Consider the following 22,782-nt stretch of genomic DNA (forward strand, 5'->3'; position numbering starts at 1 on the left):
GGGAAGTCTTCACATGCTCAGGGTAGATACCCCCTACCTCGCTAATTGGTTTGAGACCCCTGAGTTACCCTTAACCTGGTTTAAACTGTCTGCTAAAAGTTTATTGGGGTGTGGTCAATGTGCATGCCTCAGGTTCTTGGAGCCACAGGTGAGAGTTGAATTAATCAGTTGGCCACAAAACATGGAAAGCAGGCCTAAAAAGGTCATGGCAGCCCTCACACCAGAGGTACTAGTCTTCTCTGAACACTCTTACACCCCTTGTGGTGTGTCATCCACATGGGCTCCAGGCCTGTCTCCATCCCCATGTCACAAATCTCTGTGACTTCTTAAACTGTCTTGGGCTGAATAAATATCTCACCCTGACCTTTTGTTGGCTCTGCCACTCCAGAATTCAACCTGAGGAATCATTTTAAAGTTGCTTGGAAGGAGTATTGAGTGAGTTCAACTGAGTTCTTCCTCTACTCTACCATCTTGGCTCTGCTAACAGAATTCTAAAAAACATTGTTCTTAAGTTTTTGTGCATAAATGTTATGTCTTGGAGATTGTGGGTAACATTCAGTCTATAATGATGGTCCAATTTTAGTGTAGTTTATTGGTTGTATCCTCCCAGGTATTTTAAGGTTTATATTTGTAGTACAGGAATTTGTTAGTCTATGAGAGAGAGAAAGCTTATGATGCATAATTCTAGCCAGTAGTTTATGTTTTGCTAGGTATCCAGTAGTTCTTAAATATTTATAGCCTATAGTGATACACTGCAGATTCCACTGCTTTCTTTATCATCAAAATTGATTGGATTTTGGGTGCTGCCTTTAATTTCTAGCAGCAAAATTTACTCCTGAATCTCCATCCTAAATCACTCTTTCCCCCAAACTACATGATTCAGTCATTTATTACTTTTAACACATTCCTGACTGAATTGATGTGGACAGTACCCATGGAGGGCCTTTTGATTCCTTTTTCGGATCTTAGTTATTTCATATACTTCATTTAGAGGTAAATCACTTTTGTTTATAAATGAAAAATCCAATAGAATATTCCTGTTATCAGTCTTTACTATTGCTCAATGAAGTGATACATTCTTGTCCCAAAAGTATTTCTGTGAAGTTTATACTTATCATATTCTATGATTATTTATCAAGTCTATCATTTTGTTGAGTATCTCTATCTACTGACCTTTCTATCGAGGCCCAATGTTGAAAGGTTCTGGGATAGGCAACTAGGTATGCAATGGATTGAGCACACGACTTGGAGTCAGGAAGACCTGAGTTTGAGTCAAGCCTCAATTACTATCTGTGTGACTCTGGGCAGGTCAGTTAACCTTTCAGTTTCCTCAAATCTAAAATGAGGACAATAAGAGCACCTCCCTCCCAGGGTTCCTCAGAGGATCAAATGAGATAATATTTGTAAAGCATTTAGCATACTGCCTGGCACATTGTAGGTGTTCAACAAATGATTATTTGTCTCCATCCTCCCTTCCTCTATGTGTATTAGTTTACTCATCTGCAAATTGGTAAAAATAAAAGCACTGACCTTACAGGATTATTCTAAGGATCAAGTGAATTAACATACATTAAGCACTTTGGAAATCTTAAAGCACTATATAAATGCTAGTTATTGTTAACAACAGAGTATGAACTTTTATTTGGATACTTTCCAAATTTGTTATGGGCAATTTTGCAGGTCTAAAAGAGTACATTAGGACTGGTATTTCATAGGTGTTAATTGTTTTAAATGTATTCTTCTAATTCAGCTTTGATTCCAGGATACTAATATGTCTCTTAATGTATTAGACCACAACCTTCTTTTTGATATCTTTGTACCTGATATGTCTTCCCTGAAGGGCACCAAAATATTTCTTTGCATATCCTTCATCCACTTGTTTAACACGTGCTCTACGTTCAATCTTGAAGTCTTAACTCTCTTTTTTTTTTACATGATGAGAATTTTATACTAAAGAAAAACTGACATTTTTATATCATTGTGGAAAATCTATTAAAAAAGTAAGGGAGCTCTTTAATATGTTTTTGGTGGAGCCATATAGCTTAATGTCATCCATGTGCATCAAGTTATTAATTAATAAGATGTTCTGGTCTATCAGACAGTAAATATTAAGTATCTACTATGTACCAGACTCTGTGTTACATACTGGGGATACAAATAAAAAGACAGTCCCTGTCCTCAAAGAACTTAAATTCTAACAGGGAAAAACAACATATAAGAGGAAACTAAACAGTGGGGGGCACAAAGAAAATGATGGGGAAGTTCAAAGAAGTGCAAAAGCAATGCAGCTGGCAGAAGATAAGGAAAAAACAGTGCTAGGCTCCCTCCTTAAATGGATGTTTGGGAATTCATGACTCTGCCCTCCTGTTAGGGGATCCAATTAGAGAGGCAAGGAGTACTGATGATATATGAATACTAACGCTGACTTAATTTTGCAGGAGAATGAGATTTCCCAATGGTGTAGGTCTTGGGGAGGGATAGTATTATAGAAAAATCCAAAGAAGTCATTCTATTTAGCAGAGATTATGATGGATTTTAACACTAAGCAAAACCATAATGAGGTAAAACTGTTTCCCTGAAGAATAACAAAAGTTTTATATCAATTGTCCTTGCCATTATTGTGTTGGAAATATGTTTTAAGTAGAAAGTCATTTCCTGTATAAACATCAAATACTATTATAGCATTAGCACCTCTCAGTTCTACTTTATTATTTATTTGCAGTTCATGAATAAACCAGGAGTGTTGGAACTAATGTGAAAGGAGGTGTGTGATAATCAATACAGAGAATGCAAAGGTTATGGTATTTTTGAGGGTCTCCACCCACCAATAATTTCTCATTCATTAATAAGTTGCTCTTTAGTATACAACCCTAGGATTTCTTGGAACAATCTTTTTGCTAGATGTTATTTTCATAGGGGGTCATAGAGGTAAAGCTAGAAAGCACTTCAATGGTGATTTAGTCCAACCCACTCATTAGAAAGATGAGAAATCTGAGGCCCAGGAAGGTTAAATAGTTATAGAGGCCACACACATAGCTTCAGAGTTAGGATTTGAACACAGGTCCTCTGACTCCAGAATCTGGCCTTTCCACTGTGTTAACTGTAGATTTTTTTTTAAAAAATGCTAAGTTGGAAATGCTTTTCATAAAGTACATAAATAAGTGATTGTCCTTTTCCAGAGAGGTCACTGGTATTTTCATCTCTCAGTAATAGATATGTCATGTCTTCTATTAAGAAAGGTGAGGGCCATTTCCATTAGGGAGTTGGCCCATTCTTGTGCAAATGTATAAATAAAGGCCTTCCATACTTCTCCAAAAAAAAAAAAAAAGAAATTAAGAAAGAAAGAAAGGTGAGACAGGGATATATGTAGGAAAAAGTTGGTAAAGTGCTTTGGTAATATTCCATATACCACTGTGAAGATTCTGAGCCAATAATTACAGATCTTGTCCTATCCTGTTGCTTTGCTGATTTGTAGAGAAGTTAAGTTTCAATCACTCCCCATAACACAACTCTTCTGCTATTTACTAAATTAAGAATGCACAAACTTTTTGCTTCTCTGATGCAGCAACTTTCATCTTATATATCACTCCCTTTTTTATCACTGTGATACCTGAACATTCTAAAAGAGAATGTATTTGAGGAGTGGGAAGGAGCTGCTTAATGTGTTTATTTTATTATTTTTTTTTTTTTAGTGAGGCAATTGGGGTTAAGTGACTTGCCCAGGGGTTACACAGCTAGTAAGTGTTAAGTGTCTGAGGTCGGATTTGAACTCAGGTACTCCTGACTCCAGGGCCGGTGCTCTATCCACTGAGCCACCTAGCTGCCCCAATGTGTTTATTTTTTAAATTGAAAGTGGGTAATTCCAGGTTCATTAGGATAGGCCATCTGATTTGACCAAATTTTCTCTCATCCAGGCTCCTGAACATGCTTTGATTAGTTTGCACTTTCTGTAGAAACAAAGACATTTTAATCAAAGGGTTTTCTATTAATGTTGTCTTATTACTTCTTCCTGAATTTGCTTTTACTTGTTTTGTTTTGTTTTTTTACTTGCAATTTCAGGTTCTGACTCTGAAAGGTTCTTACTCAATAATGTTCTTACTCATAAAACCTCTGAGTCAATAAATATTTATTAAAAAGCTACTATATGACAGGCAGCTAGGTGACCCAGTAGATAGAGTGCTAGGCCTGAAGTCAGGAAGATATCTTTCCAAGTTCAAATCTAGCCTCACAGATTTATTGGTCATGTGACCCAGGGCAAGTCAATTAATCCTGTTTGCCTCAGTTTGTTTATCTATAAAATGATCTGGAGAAGGAAATGGCAAACCATTCCATTATCTTGGAAACTGGGTTACAAAGAGTTGGATATGCCTGAAACTACTGAATAACAACAACAAGAACAACATAATACAAACACTGTGCTATTGTGCTAAGCACTGGGGATACAAATACTAAAAGAGAAAGGCAGTCCCTCCCCTCAAGGAGGTTACAATCTAATAGGGGAAATCAGAACATAAAAGGAAGCTGAAAAGCAAAGGGCTGAGGAAAAGGCACCTGATTCGGGTGCCTGGTAAAAAAAGGCCCAAAGTAGTGCTGCCAAGTGACAAATGAGGAGATGTCTGCCCTGGATTTCATGGTCCTACCCTCTAATCAGTGAGGTAGAGGATAGTAATGAAGTAGAGGTATCAAAGATGATGAGATCTTACAGGATGATGAGGTCAGACCAATAATGAGCTCCTTGGGGTAGAGTGGAGAAATCAGCCAAAGAAGTTCCAAAGTAGTGGAGCCAGATGAGAAATGAGTTTGGGTCTCTGGCTTTGTATTCTAAGATAGAGCACTAAGGATTCCTTAACTGTACCTCTCTAGGCTATCACTTCATCTCATTAAACTAGCTCTCAACTTTCCTGAAGAGGGAACCACTACTGTCAACTATCTTCATTCAGGTCTAGGCAGTAGTATCAACATGATTTGAACACAGTAACTATTCTCATTTCCACTGTACCCGGTACATTATGCAATATGAACCAGCTTTGAAAGACAGTATTTTACTTCTTGCTTTTTCAAGTAGTTAAAAAGTTCACTCTTACTCTCCTTATTCTCTCACCCCAGTTATATAATTAACTTTAGAGTGATATCCTAAAAGATACTTACTCTTATCCTATATGTGTGTGTGTATGTATGTATATGTATATTACTTTGCCTGTCTTAAATTTCAGTCTCCTAGAGGCATAGGACCAGTTCTGTAAAGCTATACAGTGTTTACAAGACCACATACAATTAACTGCTTAATGACTGCTTGAGGATAGCAATGATACAGAACACTTTATTTGTTTACTATGCATCCATCAATCCATTTCTGTGGCTTCTCTCTCTCTTTCTCCCTTTTTGCAGGGCAATGAGGGTTAAGTGACTTGCTCATGGTCACACAGCTAGTAAGTGTCAAGTGACTGAGGCTGGATTTGAACTCAGGTCCTCCTGAATCCAGGGCTGATATTTTCTATTGTGCCACCTAGCTTTCCCCTTCTATCTCCTATTAATGTATTCCCTGGTATTACCACGGTGTCTGGTACATAGTAAGCACTTAATAAATGCTTATTGACTATAAAATTCTAGAAAAATTCAGCCAAAGAGTAAAAAATCATAAAAAGTTCATCTCATGCATCCATCCTTTTTATTCATGTTTTTTTTTGAAATAAGGTCTTTTCATAACAGTCAATCAACAAAAATTTATTAAATACTTATTCTGTGCCAGATACTTTGCTAAGTGGTAGGGATATAAAGGGAAAAAACAGTTCCTGTCTTCCAGGAACATATATTCTGATGAAAAAGACAATATGTAAATAACTAAGTGTATACAAAATAGATGGAAGATAATCTGAATGGGGATGAGACTAGCAGCTGAGAAGGCTGGGAATAGCCTCTTGTATAAGGTGGGCTACCAGATGATTCAAACATCTAACCAAACTTAAACCATCTATATTTCAGAATCACAAAATGACTGACTACTTGATTCTGAAGGAAGCAGAACACAAACGGCACCTTACAATGTGAAATTTTAAAATTTAATTCCACTTATGTTCACGTTTGCATTATAGTTCATTTTCTGAAACCATAAGTGACTATGGTTATAACAAAAATTTAATTTCACTCAGATTCTCAAAGCATGATGAGAATGATTGCTATGGTTAAGGATGTTCTCTGCTACTGACAGTCTAGCAGAACAGCTCTCTACCCAGTCCTTCCTCTGAAAGAAAATTTAAAGCAAGATATATAATGGAAAAATAACTTACGTGGCTTTTCCTTCACGAAGAAAAATGCAAGACAACGAGAACTGGAGAGTAGCAGATACAACTTTTTTGGACAATGGCTTGAATTTTAACTTGACATCTGTCTGTGTAGGCATAGGACTTGCATACTGTTTCATATTGATGCTGCTAGTAGCAAGAGCTTTTCTACGTCCAGATGGAGATTCCTGAAAGATAAACAAGTAATGCACTTTGATCTTATTTAATTAGCAACCCAAAAGAACAATTTTTGGACAAACTGTATCTTACTTAAGCCAAGCAGAAGTTGGAAATGCTGTTCTTTCAGCAAAGTCCTATGTAACAGTAACTTAAACAAGGTGTTGGCTAAGCTATTGCTGTGTCTAGAGCTCCATTTCTGACTGAGGTCTAGACATTGCCACAATTCTGACTTCCAAATGAAACAGATATAGAATTGCAGACAGCAAGGAACACAAAGGGAAAAGTATGGAGGATCAAGAGGGAGGTTGGGAAATAAAAGCCTAAGAGGATAGGTAATGATTTGGACTTGATATAATCCTGTTGTTTGTTTCTGAAAAGTTATCAAAAGGTAAGCTTTGAAATAAAAATGACAGCATTTTGATTTAGCTTTCAAAAGTTTCCAGTGTGGGGGCAGCTAGGTGGCGCAGTAGATAAAGCACCGTCCCTGGATTCAGGAGGACCTGAGTTCAAATCCGGCCTCAGACACTTGACACTAGCTGTGTGACCCTGGGCAAGTCACTTGGCCCCCACTGCCCCACAAAAACAAAACAAAAAAACAAAAAAGTTTCCAGTGCAAATAATGAAAATAGGAGGGAAAAAATCAGTATCAATATTTATTTTATTATGGTGTCATAGCAAATTTTTTAAACAAAACAATTTATACACAATTATATTACTATATCTCAGACTTTAACAAAAATGTAAAGAACTACTTAAATTTGTAATTCAAGATACAAAACAATCTGACACTATACTTTAAAATTATTTCTAATAAAACTTGTACATTTATTGTGGTTGACAAACTTGTCTCAAAAGAGGAATACTAATTTAATCAAAATATTCGAACATCCTTTTCCAAAGTACTTGACATTTCTGCCCAGCAGAATAAGTCAGAATGTAATGTGTCATCCCCAAAGAATACCTTGTTTAAAAAACTAGCCTTATCTGTCAGATTATGCATAGCAATATTATACAGAACTATTAGTGCATGTAGATACCTTATGAATGAATTTCAAAAATGCATCAAACACTTGAGAAGGATTTAGGCCCTCTCAGAAGAAATACTTAAGAATATGCAAATACCCTCAAATGAATGAAGTTGAACAGATGCCACTATCACAAACAATACAAGTGTTCTTTCCCTAGCCGCTACTGTCAATCAAAGAAAGAGATTAGGGTCCAAGGTTCTGACAATGTATAAAATGAAAAACTATGATCAGTGAGTTTCAATTTAATACAACGATATGAACAATAATCTGTTATTGTACCTTTAGAATAGTTAACTACAACTACAAGTAATACAAGCTTCTAAGCATCAATTCTGAAAGCATTTCAAGCAAATTTCCACTTTTTTTCTGTTTCTGTTTTGTATAAAATAGACTGGGTTTAAATCTCAAAATAGTTTTATCCCTTGCCAATAATTTTTTCACTTTGCAAACAAAAATTCATGCCAATAAATTAAGAGGAAACTTGAAATATGAAAAAATTTTAGAGAGTTGTTCTGTGATGGTTTTTCTAAATATAAGTTCTTACTAATTAGTACTGGGAATGTAGGGTGGTACAGTAGATAAAGCATTGGACCTGGAGTTAGGAATATCTCAGTTCAAATATAGCCTTAGACATTTACTAGCTGTGTGGCCCTGGGCAAGTCACTTAACCCCTATTTGCCTCAGTTCCTCATCTGTAAAGTGGGGATACACTGCAGAAAGAAATAGAAAACCACTCCAATATCTATACCAAGAAAAGCCCATGAACAGAGTCCAATGGGGTCATGTAGAGTTGGACAAGATTGAACTGCTGATTAATATTTGTTTTTTAGCTTAAAAATGAGCTAGGTATGAAAAGTTTCTTTGATACACTACAAGTTGAATAGAAAGAGTAAGATTTTGTAAATTTTGATCAATGTCTCCAAAAAGATAAAATGAGGAATTATAGCTCTACACATTTAATTCGCTCAGCAGATTAGTAAGTGACTACCAGACAATACTGAAAGCAGTCCTTGAACCAGGTCTAGATAGGTGAATACAGTATCCCTGTGAGGTCTGGAATCTGGACTTTCAGCTTCTTTTTTAATCACCAGGACTCCTCTAGCAGCTTTTATTTCCTCCAGCTGCTTTACCTTGCTTCTAAACATGTTATTCCATGAAGCTAGGCGTACCAAATGACAGTTTATTGAAATGAATGACTAAGACGTGATCAAAACAATGTCATTTATAACTCTGGTTTTGAAAGGGTAAATTTGTAATTCCTGAGGTGTTATTGGTAACATTTGAAAGGAAAATATTGCTCCAATTTTTACAAAGTAGAAGAGGATGTAGTTTGTAAACTACAGAGCAATAAGCTTAACTTCTACTACTGGCACTTAGAAAAGGAATCCTTAGTTACTATATACAATCAGAGTTCATGCCGGACTGATATATCAGTTAGTCAGCTAATCAATTAGCATATATTAAGCATCTACTATATGCAAGACACTGTGATAAAAGCTGGAGATACAAACAAAGGCAAAAGATAGTCCTGGCTCTCAAGGACTTTACAGTCTAATGGGAGAGAAAACATGCAAACTATGTATAAACAAGATATAGAGAGATGGATGTGTAGATGGATGGATGGATGGATGGATGGATGGATGGATGGATGGATGGATGGATGGAGATAAAAACTAAAGGTAATCAACAGAGGCAAGGCACTAGAATCAAGAGGGCTATATGAAGGAAATGTAAAAATAACATATTTATCTTTCAGCAAAGCATTTGACTAAATCTCTTGTGTTACACTTGTGGGTAAGATTTGCATTAGGTGGATAGGGAACTGGCTGAAAGATGAGTAGTCTTTAAAAAATAGTATTTAAAAGGGACGTTGTCACCTCGAGTGGAGGTCTTCAGTGAAGTGCTTCAAGGATTTGTCTTTGCTCCTGTTTTGTTAAATATTTTGCCAATGACTTAGATAAAGTCATAGAAAATAATTCCTGTAAAAAAGATTAAAGGATCATCTATCTGGAATGAGAAGTGACTGCAGAGATCAAGTCCAAACTGAGGCACCCAAAAGTTAAGTGATTTGCCCAAGATCATCCAGATAGCAAGTAGCAGAAACAAGATTCAAATGAAAGTTCTCCAACTCCAAATCCAATCAATGCACTCTTCACTTCATCACATCTGGAGGTACAAAGCTATCTGTTCTTTTCACTGTAACAAGTACCAAATCATGTAACTATAGAGGAGTGATCTGGGGGGTTTATTGGACTATTCTATTCCAGCTCAATATGAGTAAAGTGTGAAATTGAAGAAAAACAAGTCACTGCTATTCTAGGCTTCAATAAAAGAAGTTGTGAGTAAGTGAAGTAATACCTCGGTGGGAAATGCTCTGTGGTTGTGCCACACCCAGAGGGCTATATTCAGTTCTATGGACCATGTTTTAGGAAAGACATAAACAAGTTGAAACATGTCCACAAGAGAGAAATCACGACAGTAAGAAGACTGGAGAACATGTCATATGAAAATTAATTGAAGGAACTAATGATGCTAAGCCAGAAGAAAAAAAAAATCCTAGAAGAGAACAGGATAGACATCTTCAAGTGTCTGAAGGGATGTCATGTGGAAGAGGAATTAGCCTTGTTATGCTTGGCCCCATAGAACAAAACTAGGAACAATAAAAAGAAAATGTAGAGGAGTAGATTTAGACTTGTGTAAAAAAACCTATTTTCCCCACAATTAGAACTATCTGAAAGTAGAATGGGTTACCTTGGGGGAAAGCTGGATTCCAAGTTGTCAGGAAGACCTGAGTTCAGATTGATCTCAGATACTTTAGTAACTGTGTGACCCTGAGCAAGTCACTTAACCTCTGCCAGCCTCAGTTTCTTCCACTGTAAAACTAGCACCTTCTTCCTAGCGTTGTTGTAAAGTTGAAATGAGCTCATTTTTGTAAAGTACTTAGCATGTATCTGATACATAGCAGGCACTTAATAAATGCTTGTTCCCTCTCCCTTCCTCTTCCCCCACATTAGAGGTTTCTCAGGTCCCTTATAGCTCTTAGCTTCTATGACTATGTGCATCAACTGGCGATGTCTGGCCTAAGAAAAACACGGGTTACATGACTTGAATTTTAAATCCTACTTTGGAATTTACTGGGCAAGTCATTTAACCTCTCTGGGTCTCAGTTTCCTCACTCTAAAATGAGAACATTGGAATTATCATTCTATGTGGAAACAAGATTAGAGGTATGAGTTAACAACCCCACACCCAGACACACACTCTCATAGGACCAAGACTACTGAGCAAAGAGGCTGTGGTGAGACCTGGGGCAGTATGGGTTAAATTGGCTTCCAGGTGGATTGATCTGGGACCCAGCTGTGGACCCTTTGGGCAAGAAGAGTATAAAAGCAGATTTTAAAACTGTTGGGGGTTTCTGAGACCCGAGAGGACCTCCTTGTTGATTGCTTTTAATGCTTAGGGAACTGCTTGTACCCAAGGGTACTTGAATATATTTTAATTAAAAGGATTGTTTGTTTGAACACTCACTCAGGCCTTGAGTGAGCCATTGCAAGAGATGCAGAATATCCACCAGCACAACTGATGAAAAGGATGGGATCTCTTATAATGAAGGGTCTTCTCTTTTGGTTCTTTCAATGGGCCTCATTCAGCTTTATTGCAAGGATGAAGGGGTAGGCTGTTATGCTTTGAAGTTGATGTTTGTGACTCCAGTTGCCTAATGTTATTGGCAACAGTGAGTCAAGGAAAGGAGTATTATGGTCAGAAATACTGGTGGATCAGGGAAAAAAATAGGTGCATCCCACTGCACTTTAAGATTGCACTAATTGCTAGAAGTCCGTCTTTCCTTACATTTGAACCTAAGTCAACGTTTCTTAGTTCTAAATTCTGTGAACAAGCAGAACAAGTCTAATCCCTCTTCCATATGAGAGCCATTCAAATCTCTGAAGCCAGGTTTTTCTGAAATCTACCTGTTCATCATTTCTTACAGCACAATATAATTCCATTACATTCATATACCACAACTTGTTCAGCCATTTCTGAATTGATGGGCATTCCCTCAATTTCCAATTCTTTGCTACCACAAAGAGAGCTGCTATAAATATTTTTGTACATGTAGGTCCTTTTCCCTTTTCTATGATCTCTTTGGGATACAGACCTAATAGTGGTATTACTAGGTCAAAGGGTATGTACAGCCCCATAGCCCTTTGGGCATAGTTCCAAATTGCTCTCCAGAATGGTTGGATTAGTTCACAACTCCACCAACAATGTATTAGTGTTCCAACTTTTCCACAGTTTCTCCAACATTTATTATTTTCTTTTTTGACATATTTTGCCAATCTGATAGGTGTGATATACTTCAGAGTTGTTTTAATTTGCATTTCTCTAATCAATAGTCATTTAGAGCATTTTTTCATATGGCAATAGATAGCTTTGATTTCTTCAACTGAAAACTGCCTGATGATGGGTTTTTTGTTTGTTTGTTTGTTTTGGGGTTTTTTGTTTGTTTGTTTGTTTTGGGGTTTTTTTGGAGCAGTTAGCAAGTTTATTTGGCGAAAGCAGAGAGCAGGGAGGCCAAAGAGGACATGTGGTAGGGGCTGGAAGGAAGGATGTTGGCAACCCTGACAATGTAGTTAGATGCTTCAGGGGTGAGAGGATCATTTTCACACTGAGAAAGTTAGGGGATTCTTTGTGGAAAGAGGACTTTTGTTCCTCATCCATTCAGCACCATCCAGACTAGCTCTTCAAATTTGATACAACCATTGCTGTCCTCATGCCTTGCCACCAACACTTCCACTTCCTCTGTCATCTTCTCGCCCAGAGTGATGAGGATGTGCCATATTTCAGCCCCCATGACTGTTCCATTCCCTTCCTTATCAAACACCCAAAGCCCTTCTACATGGTCTTCATATGTGCCTTGCTCTTTATTCTTTGCTACCGCTGGCAGCATTGGCAGAAAGCATTCAAAGTCCAGCACCTTCATATTCATCTCATCACTCTTGGGATTCCCTAAGACCTTGAGCACCTCAGCATTGGTGGGGTTCTGTCCCAGGGCCTGCATCACGTCCCCACATTGGCTGTATAAGATCTTTGGTCAAACAGCTGGAAGGCCTCCTTGAACTCTGCTGTCTGATCCTCTGTGAAGTCACACATCTTGACTTGTGCAGCTGGGTCATAGTACTGCTGCTGTTTCTGCTGCTTCTGCTGTTGTATGTAATGGCTGTTCATGTCCTTTGACCATTTCTCAATTGGGAAATGACTTGTATTCTTATAAATTTGATTTAGTTACCTACATATTTTAGAAATGAGGCCTTTATCAGAAACACTGACAGTAAAAATTGCTTCCCAGCTTTCTGCTTTCCTTCTAATTTTGGCTTCATTGCTTCTGTTTATACAAAACCTTTTTAATTTAATATAATCAAAATGATCCATTTTGCATTTCATAATGTTCTCTATCTCTTGTTTGGTCATAAATTCTTTTTCCATAGATCTGAGAGGTAAACTATTCTTTCCTCTCCTAATTTACCTATGGTATCACCCTTTATGTCTAAATCATGTACCCATTTTGACCTTATTTTGGTATACAGTATAAGATGTTGGTCTATGCCTAGTTTCTGCCATACTTTCTTCCAGTTTTCCCAGCAGTTTTTGTCAAATAGTGGGTTCTTATTCCAGAAGCTAAAGTCTTTGGGTTTATCAAAATACTATAGTCATTTACTACTATGTCTCCTGTGCCTAACCTATTCCATTGATCCACCACTCTATTTCTTAGCCAGTACCAAATAGTTTTGATGACTGTAAAGCGGATTTAAAAAAAAAAAGAAGTGTCAAACTTTATACTGATCCCTATAAAATTTAATTTTATTAGATTTAGCCCAATGATTTGACTCATGATCATTTTGGATCTTAATGCAAGTATCCAGTGTGTTAGCCATCTCTTTCTGTTTCATCTTATTTGCAAATTTCATAAGCCCACAAACTATATCACTGATAGAAATGATAACACAGAGCCAAAACCAGCTCCCCAGTTCTTTTCTCTTCTGGTGATGTCATCTGCCCCAATTGTTCAAAAGTATCATCTTGATGCAATGCAAAGGACTCCCAAATCTATTTATCTTTTTCCTATAGTCATGCATCACCAACTTCCTTCTCAACATCTATTGTCTTCCTTTTCCATTCTAATCTCCATACTAGCACCAAAATAATCTTCCTTAAACAAAGCACAGGTCTGACCATGCAATTCCTTTGCCCTCAAACCCCCCACTGCCTAGAAACTCCTTAGACTGACATTTCAGGCCTATCCGAACTGACTTTTGAACTATATTTAATATTACTTTCCTCAATGCACTCCAAATTCGAGGCAAACTGAACTATCAGCCATTTGGGAACCAACTCAATATTTCTTCTCCCCAGCTGTGTGCAACCATGTAGTTTCCTTCTCCTTACTTGAATGTACTCTCTCCTTATAATTAAATCATTTCATAAGAACAACATAAAAGAATTTATCAAATGCTCTCCTAAAATATAGGTAAATTATATCTATGACATTCCCTTGATCTCCCAAATAACCTTGCCATAATTCCATTCAGCCATCCCACTTGTCCATTTTACCATCTGCCTCACTTCTCCCACATATACACATATTCAGCTTTGGAACTCCTGCTGTTAGCCTAAGCTGCTTTGTTGGGTGAACTCATCTAAGCTTACCACATTTAGCTCACCCCAAAACAGAATGCATTTCATATTCCAGCTGCCAACCACCTAGGCCATTTTGCTATCTGCCTTTGCAATATGCATGTACCGATCCCAACCCCTCCCCACCTCACCTTCCACTTCCTACTCATGGCACAACACTCTTTACTTATATTGAGCTAGAATAGCCCAGTACAATCCTCAGATCACTGTTCTTTTTTTTGTTTTTTGTTTTTTGCAGGGCAATGGGGGTTAAGTGACTTGCCCAGGGTCACACAGCTAGTAAGTGTCAAGTGTCTGAGGCTGGATTTGAACTCAGGTACTCCTGAATCCAGGGCTGGTGCTTTATCCACTGCACCACCTAGCCGCCCCCCAATCACTGTTCTATAGTTACATGACTCTGTATCTGTTACATTGGAAAGAAAAAATCGCTTTGTACCTCCAGATGTGATCTAGAAAAGGCATAAGGGTATGTTAATCAGCTGCTTCATAGCTCAACTATGGTTCCCCAAACCCACACTACCTTCTATGGGAACTATTTATCTATATGTGTTGTCTCCTCCACTAGAACATAAGCCATTTGAGGCCATGGACTTTCACTTTTTTATCTGAATTCCCAAGAGTTAAACACAGTGCCTGGCATTTGTTGTGCACTTGTTTTAGTTGCGTGACTCTTCATGACCCATCTAGGGTTTTCTTGCCAAAGATACTGCAGTGGTTGGCCATATCCTTCTCCATCTCATTTTGCCCGGGGTCACATAGCCAGTAAAGTCTGAGGTTGGATTTGAACTCAGATCTTCCTGACTCCAGGCCCAGCTCTCTATTCACTGTACCACCTAGCTGCTTGATTCATTCAATAAATTTCCATTGACTCATTCAATAAATCATTCATTCCTAAAAAAAAAAAAAAAAAAAAAAAAAGGCAACATAGATAGTCTGGAATTACTTTCTCTCAAAAGGAGCCAGAATGACTTTTTACAATCAATTTCCTTTTCAAGATACTCAATAATTATCATTTTTTCAGAAATTGAAATCAATATAGTAACCAATAGCTTTCAGTTACTGCTTTCTTGAAAATCAGGGCAATATTTGCCTTCCTCTGGGTCCTTTGGCCTTTCTCATTCCACCCAATATTGAGTTGTTTTGTTAAATTTTATTTTTTCAGTTAATAAAAATTTATTTCCTCTTCTTCTCAATTCCCCTCAACAACAATGAAAAAGGAAAAATAAAAAAACAAAATTCTTGTAACAAATGCAAAATCAAGCAAAAGAAAAAAAAGTCCTATTGGCTATATCCAAAAAAGTGTCTCGCTCTACACTGTGAAGCTATCACCACTTAGGAGGTGGGTAGCATGGTTCAGAATCAGGTCTCTAGAATCATGGTTAAGAGACAATTCTTAAGTCTCTCAATGTTGTTTATCATTACAATGTTGTTACTGCATAAATTTTTCGCCTGTTTCTGCTCACTTCATTCTGTATCATCCCCTTTATTTCTTATGGACAACAGTATTCTGTTACATTCATATACCACAATTTGTTCAGCTATTCCCCAACTGAAAGGCATATCCTTGGTTTCAGTTCTTTGACACTACAAAAAGAGCTGCTATAAATATTTTTGTACATATGGGTCCTTCCCCACCCCCTTTCTCTATCTCTTTAGAGCACGGGTCTAGTACAATTATTGCTGGCTTAAAGAATATGCAGAGTTTAATAATTTTTTGGATACAGTTCCAAACTACTTTCCAGAATGGCTGTGCTAATACACAGCTCCACCAACAGTACATTAATATACCTGTTTTCCTGTATCCCCTACAGTATTTGACATTTTCCTTTTTTGTCCACTTTGCCAATCTGATGGCTGTGGAGTAAAAGCTTACAATTGCTTTATTTTAAATTTCTCTAATTATTAATGATTTGGAGCATTTTAATATGGTTATCAATAGCCTGAATTTCTTATTTTGAAAGCTGTGCATGCATATCCTTTCACCATTTATCAACTGGAAAATGACTTTTATCCTTATAAATTTTAATAACTTCTTCATATATTTAGGAAATGAAGCCTTTAACAGAGAAATTTGCTGCAAAGATTTTTCCCCCAGTTACCTTCTTCCCTTCTAATTTTAGCTGAACTGGTTCTGCTTATGCAAAACCTTTCTGATTTTACGTAATCAAAACTGTCCATTTTATCTTCTGTGATCCTTTCTTTTTGTGGTCATGAACTCCTCCCCTATCTACAGATCTAAAAGGCAATTTCTTCCTTGCTACTTTAATGTGTTTATGTCACTCTTCACATAGAAGTCATATATTCACTTGGAGCTTATCTTGGTATATAATGTGAGTTGTTGGTCTAAATCTAATTTTCTACCAGACTTTTTCCCCAATTTTTCTAGCAATTTTTGTCAAATAGTGAGTTCTTGCCTCAGTAGTTAGGGTCTTTGAGTTTGTCAAAAATGAGGCTACTGTGTTCAGTCCACGTGTTGAATACCTAATCTCTTCCACTTACTGATGTATTTTTTTTTTATGTATGAGGTATTTTATTTTTTCCATTACATGTAAAGATAGTTCTCAACTTTTGTTTATACATGCTTTACAATTTCAGATTTTTCTCCCTCCCACCCCTCCCTCCCCCCTCCCCTAGACAGCAGGTAATCTGATATAGGTTATATCTATATATCTCTATACATATACATATAGATATATATATACACACACACACATATATATACACATAATAACATTAATCCTATTTCTGCATTAATCCTGTTACAAGAGAAAGAATCAGAGCAGTGATGCAAAACCTCAAAATATAAAGACTGATGTATTTTTTAACTAGTTCCAAATCATCTTGATAATTACTACTTTGTAGTATAGTTTGCCCCACAATTGACCACAAATCACTGAAAACTACTACTAAGCAATCATATCCCACCAATTCCTTCTGTGCTCTAAGTCAACTAGGTATGGTGGCCTGAACTCAAGATGGACGGCTAGGTATACTCCTTTTAAGTCCTCATATATGCCCAGATTCAATTTCTTGTTAGTTATTTTTGTTCTGTTCTTTCTAATCTAAAGAACATTCATTCTCCTTGGCAGAGAAACAGAAGCAAAATCAGTTCTTTATTTCTATTTCCTTTTTAAGTGGTCAATTACCAGAAGCAATGGGTGGGTAAATGTAATCACAAGCATAGGAAGGAAACTAGTCTGACTTTGCTATTGAAAAAATAAAATATAAGGTTTCTAACTTTTTTCCTGATCATTTAAATTACTTTTTAAACTTTTGCCTTCATTACTAAAGGGCCTACCTGACCATTCTCCCTTTTTTTGCCCCCTAAAACTAATATGCTTGGCAAATAACATACAACTAGTGCAGTCAAATGATGGGTACTAATAATCTCACATTACAATAGTGTCAACAAATTTTTCATTTGAACTATTCAAATTATGTTGATTTCTTACAATAAGTTCATTTCCTGCTGTTTAATTTCTGCTAACCCCAGAATGACTATTAACTTTGGCTAATAAAAATCATGCTTGCATTTTTTAACTTAACATAATTTTACTCATAAAATAAATCACATGCTATATTCATCTTTTCTTCTTATGTAAAACATTTTGAAGGAAGAAGAATTGGATTGAAATGTCCTGTGTCCCCCCAGAAATGATGTAGATAGGGTATTCCAGAATCTTTCAGTTTACTTTCTTGTACCTAAAAATCAGTTACCTAAAAACTATAATTACATGCTTTTTCAACTTGTATTTTGCAAATACATAACTGAACATTCTGGTGATATAGTAATTATGATCACATCCAAGGTTCACTGATACTGAGGCATGACTAAACTGTTAATTTTAGTAATCTTACTGACTCACCCCAGTTGTTTAAGAATTAATTCCCCAATAAATCAATTAACAGATATTTATTAAGTACTTAATTTGTTTAAGGCATTGAAATAATGTACAAAAAATATACCACAAAGAAAGAAATAATCCTTAGTCACAAGGAGATTATAATAGGGAAGACAACAAGGATATGTAAGTTTATACAGAATAAATCTGGAGTAAGCTCTCAGAACTCGCAACATGATCACTCCAAAAAACCTCCAAATAATGCTATAGGACAATTCTTGGAGCAGCAAAACCCATAAAAGAACGTGCTGAGATAATTTTCCAGCCAAAGACAGCTTAGAAGGTCGGCAGGAGGGGGCTGCTGTGCCAAGACAGGAGTGGATCCCAACCCCACAGTCATGCTGACACAGATGCAATCCTAGGCAGGCCGAGCCAGAGAAAGAGACCCCCAGAGCCTCTGAATCAGCTGCAGTCACAGTGTTGTGTGGAACTAAGCTCACTGTCTGATGAGAGAGCTGAGAAGTTGGCATGGGGAAGATTACAGGGGTCTATGCTGGTGCTGAGGCTGAACTTGGGTTTTTCACCCCTGCTGGGAACCAGGAAGTAGGCTTGAGTAGCAGTGGCCCAGGTTGGGGAAGGGCACAGGCTGATTAGAGCTGACAACCACAGCATGCAAAGTTTTGCTGCCTGGTTAATTAGCAAGTTGGCCTAGGGTTATCTACAAAACAGGGAACAGGCCAGGCAAGTGAAGAGCCTGCCCCTCCTTAAATCATACCACCTGGGACCCCCTGAAGCTTGGGACAGTGAAACCTGGAAACAGTGCCCCACTTTAAGGAGCTAAAAGTCCAGTAAAAGACAGGCAAGATGAGCAGACAGAGAAAGGTGAGGACCACAGAAAGTTTCTTTAGTGACAAGGAAGATCTAGGTGCACCCTCAGAAAACAATAGCAACCTCAGGGATCCTACATCCAAAGCTTCCAAGAAAAATATGAATTGGTCTCAGGCCATAGAGGTGCTCAAAGAGGACTCTGAAGATCAAGTAAGAGAGGTAGAGGAAAAAATGGAAAGAGAAATGAGAGTGATGCAGGAGGGTCATGAAAAAAGAAGTCAACCGCTTGAAAAGCCAAACTGGCCAAATGGAAAAGGAGGTGCAAAAGCTCTCTGAAGAAATTCACTGCTTAAAAATTAGGATTGAGCAAATAGAAGCTAATGACTTTATGAGAAATCAGAATAAATCTGAATAGAATAAAGACAAATAAATGCAAAATAGTTCAACACAAGGTAGTTTGAGAGGGCAGGTGATTAAAATAAGGAAAGTATTGCTGTAGAAGGTGGTGCTTGAATTGTATCATGAAGGATTCTTTTTCTTTCTTTCTTTTTTTCTTTCTTTCTGTCTGTCTGTCTGTCTTTCTTTCTTTCTTTCTGCATCACTAGTTATCTGAATGAGAGGTGTTGAGGGTTTAAACTAAGGTGGTAGCCATGTGAGTAGAGAGAAGTGTTAAGTAGGATGCAAGAGGTGTTGTAGAGGCAGAAATGGCAATATTTGTTAAATAACTAGATATGTGCAATGAGAAACAGAGAATTCAAAGGTTAAAAACCTGAGAGACTGGGGAGCAGCTAGGTGGTGCAGTGGATAAAGCACCAGCCTTGGATTCACAAGGACCCGAGTTCAAATCCAGTCTTAGGCACTTGACACTTACTACCGTGTGACCCTTGGCAAGTCACTTAATCCTCACTGCCCTGCCCACCCCCCCCTCCAAAAAAAACCCACAAAACACCTGAGAGACTGGAAGCATAGTGATCCTTTTGATAGAAATAGGGAAGTTTGAGCTTATTTTCTTCTTTATCCTTTTTTGTAATCTAATGGTCTGACTGTATAGAAGTCACTTATGATGCTGAAATAATTGATATATCTAAGACTAGTTGTTTTGCATTTGGTAAAATATAATTAACTTCTTTTTTATGATTTTCAGTACTTATTATGTCTTCCATATCTCTCTTTATAGATGTTCATGATAACCATACAATCAATTCCTATTAAGATACTATAACATAAGGGGGCGGCTAGGTGGTGCAGTGGATAAAGCACTGGCCCTGGATTCAGGAGTACCTGAGTTCAAATCCGGCCTCAGACACTTGACACTTACTAGCTGTGTGACCCTGGGCAAGTCACTTAACCCCCATTGCACTGCAAAAAAAAAAAAAAAGATACTATAACATAGCAAAAATGAGACTGTGTGCTCACAGCCTATGCCAATAGAAGATATGGTTCTTGAGGGCAAAGACAGGTTGGTTTTTGTCTTTGAATGAATGTTGGCATGTAGTAGGCCCTTAATAAATGCTTATTAAATCAAATAGACTCAAGCTGGAAACAATTCAAATATGAGCCTAGAGTTAGATGATCATCCAAGGACTGCTCACCAGAGGATGGATATTTTTTGCTTATAGCAAATAACAGAACTTGCAAATATAAAGAGGCCTTCAGTCACATGCAGCATACTTAAGTTTTCAGTGGTATGTGAATGGCAGAAGAAAAAAAAAGGGCTAGTGAGTACTGACGTTAATAATTTTAAAATCTTCTATATCCATTAATTTAACCATTGAAATTCTTTTTTGGGGGGGAGGGGCAGAGCAATGAGGGTTAAGTGACTTGTCCAGGGCCACACAGCTGGTAAACTATTGATATTCTTAATATGAAATCTAACAACCAACATGCTAATTCATTCCTTAAGGAACTAAAGCATAACCATGTTATCCATATAGACATGCCCCCCCCCCTCCACCCAGGGAAATGAGGGTTAAGTGACTTTCCTAGGGTCACACAGGTAGTTAAGTGTCAAGTGTCTGAGGCTGGATTTGAACTCAGGTACTTCTGAATCCAGGGCTAGTGCTTTATCCACTGTACCACCTAGATGACCCCCCCCCCATATTGACATTCTAATTCCAAATCATGCCAGAAGAGGTAAGACAAAGGAAGGAAGAAAAGGTGAAGGGAGAGAAGGAGGGGAAAGGAGGGGAGGGAAGGGAAGGGAAGGATAGTTCACATATTCTCTTTAAAAAGTAAAATAAAGGAATTTGCAGAATCTAATTTAGTATGAACTGCAAAATAACAAAAACACCATTCATGACATATTTGGTTATTTCATCTTTTGATATTTATGATGAAGAGAAGGCTCCTCTCTATCTACTTTTAATGAACAGTATCTGCGACTACCTTCAGACACCCTGTACAGAATTCTCTAATAGGCCTATGGACAAAGCAAGCAATGCTAATAGCAATACACATTGGGAAATTGCACCTTTCCATGCATGGGAACTTGAGTTTTATTCTTGGTTTCATCATTATGTGAATTACTCAGTGTTTTTAAAATGTATGTTATCAAGTAAATTTGTGCAAATTTCCCTGCCACGATTTCAAATAGCATTAAAAAAAAAATCACATAATAATACCTTGAAGGTTAAAAACACCTCAGACGTTATATAGTCTAACTTCCAAACAGTTCAAGATTGCTTTCTACTAAATTCTCACAGTTACTCTCTCACTGCCTCAATGCATCTAGTAACAGAGAACTCACTGTTTTGCAACACAGGCCATTCTATTGTTGGGTAGCTCTAACTGTTACTTATTCCTATATTGAGCCAAAATCTACCTACTGGCCTTCACCCAAATACAACCTAAATCTCCCAGTCTCATCTATCTCATTTATCAACTGAATATAAACAAAGTAATTTGTTGTACTATAGCAATGAAGTATAACAGTTAATGAGGACAAATAATTCAAACTATTTAAAAATATCATAATACCAATATATGCAGAAAAATCCTTTGGATCACTGTCTTTTTAGTTGTATCAACCACATGCTAAGAAATAAAAAGTTTTATTTTTAAATAATCTGCATGCTGGTCTTGTGAGCTGTCACAAGCACCACATTACTTAGGTCATGGTAAAAACGATCTTTGCTTCATCAGCAGAGCAAAATGCAACACTACAGAATTTAATTTGGAGCCTATGGAGCAATTAAATGCTAAAATAGACATGCTACAGGGAGCTCTCTCAACCACAAAGACTTAATTAGAAACTAAAATATAACCAACATAGATAGTCTAATGGAAGGGTAGAAGGATAAATGCAAACTTAAAAAAACAACAAAAAACTCCATTTAGAAATGGCCAGATAAGTACTCAAAGTGTCCAACATGTTTATAAAGAATTATGTGGCTTTTAGAATGAAATGCTTAACAAAATAGTATTATAATTTACATACAGTAATCTAGATATATAGGAACAAAAAGATTGAAAATATGAGTTAAACATTCAAACTATAATCCAATTAGGGAAGCAATGTCAGGTTTGTTATTCAAGAGTCCAGTCATTCAGTAGTCTTCAATCTCACAGGGATATAAGAGGAAAAACTTTCATATCTCACCAAAAATGCTTCAGAGAAACTTTATGTAGTCAAACTATATTATTAGAGATACTAGTTGAATTTAGACTAATGTCTATGAAAAGGAAACAACATTTATGAATTAAGGTCTTGTCTGGAGCTCTAAAGAAAATATTTTTTTCTAATTATTAAAGACAGGTCTTTTATTTTCCTAACAAATCTTACACTTTGAAAATAATGAAGCTAGACACCCGTGGAGAAATGAAACACTGAAATCTATACTGAAACTCAAGTTTACTATACCTACTAAGACACTAAGTAGTTCATCAATTGATCAATCAACAAGCATTTATTAATAAACCAGGAATTGTCCT

At 37.0% G+C, this 22,782-nt stretch overlaps 1 protein-coding gene and 1 pseudogene across 13 annotated transcripts in view; both read right to left on the reverse strand.

The window, feature by feature from the left end:
- The window catches only part of EHBP1 (EH domain binding protein 1), a 384,386-nt gene that overhangs the window by 229,063 nt on the left and 132,541 nt on the right, over positions 1 to 22,782 (reverse strand). For all 13 annotated transcript variants that reach the window (XM_043982716.1, XM_043982715.1, XM_043982718.1 and 10 more), the window contains exon 6: positions 6,288 to 6,469. In XM_043982716.1, coding sequence (XP_043838651.1) covers positions 6,288 to 6,469 — 182 coding nt within the window. The remainder of the gene's footprint in view (positions 1 to 6,287; positions 6,470 to 22,782) is intronic.
- Positions 12,091 to 12,715, reverse strand: LOC122742580 (annotated as a pseudogene).

Source organism: Dromiciops gliroides, chromosome 2 (genome assembly GCF_019393635.1).
Source record: "Dromiciops gliroides isolate mDroGli1 chromosome 2, mDroGli1.pri, whole genome shotgun sequence".
Taxonomy (NCBI): domain Eukaryota; kingdom Metazoa; phylum Chordata; class Mammalia; order Microbiotheria; family Microbiotheriidae; genus Dromiciops; species Dromiciops gliroides.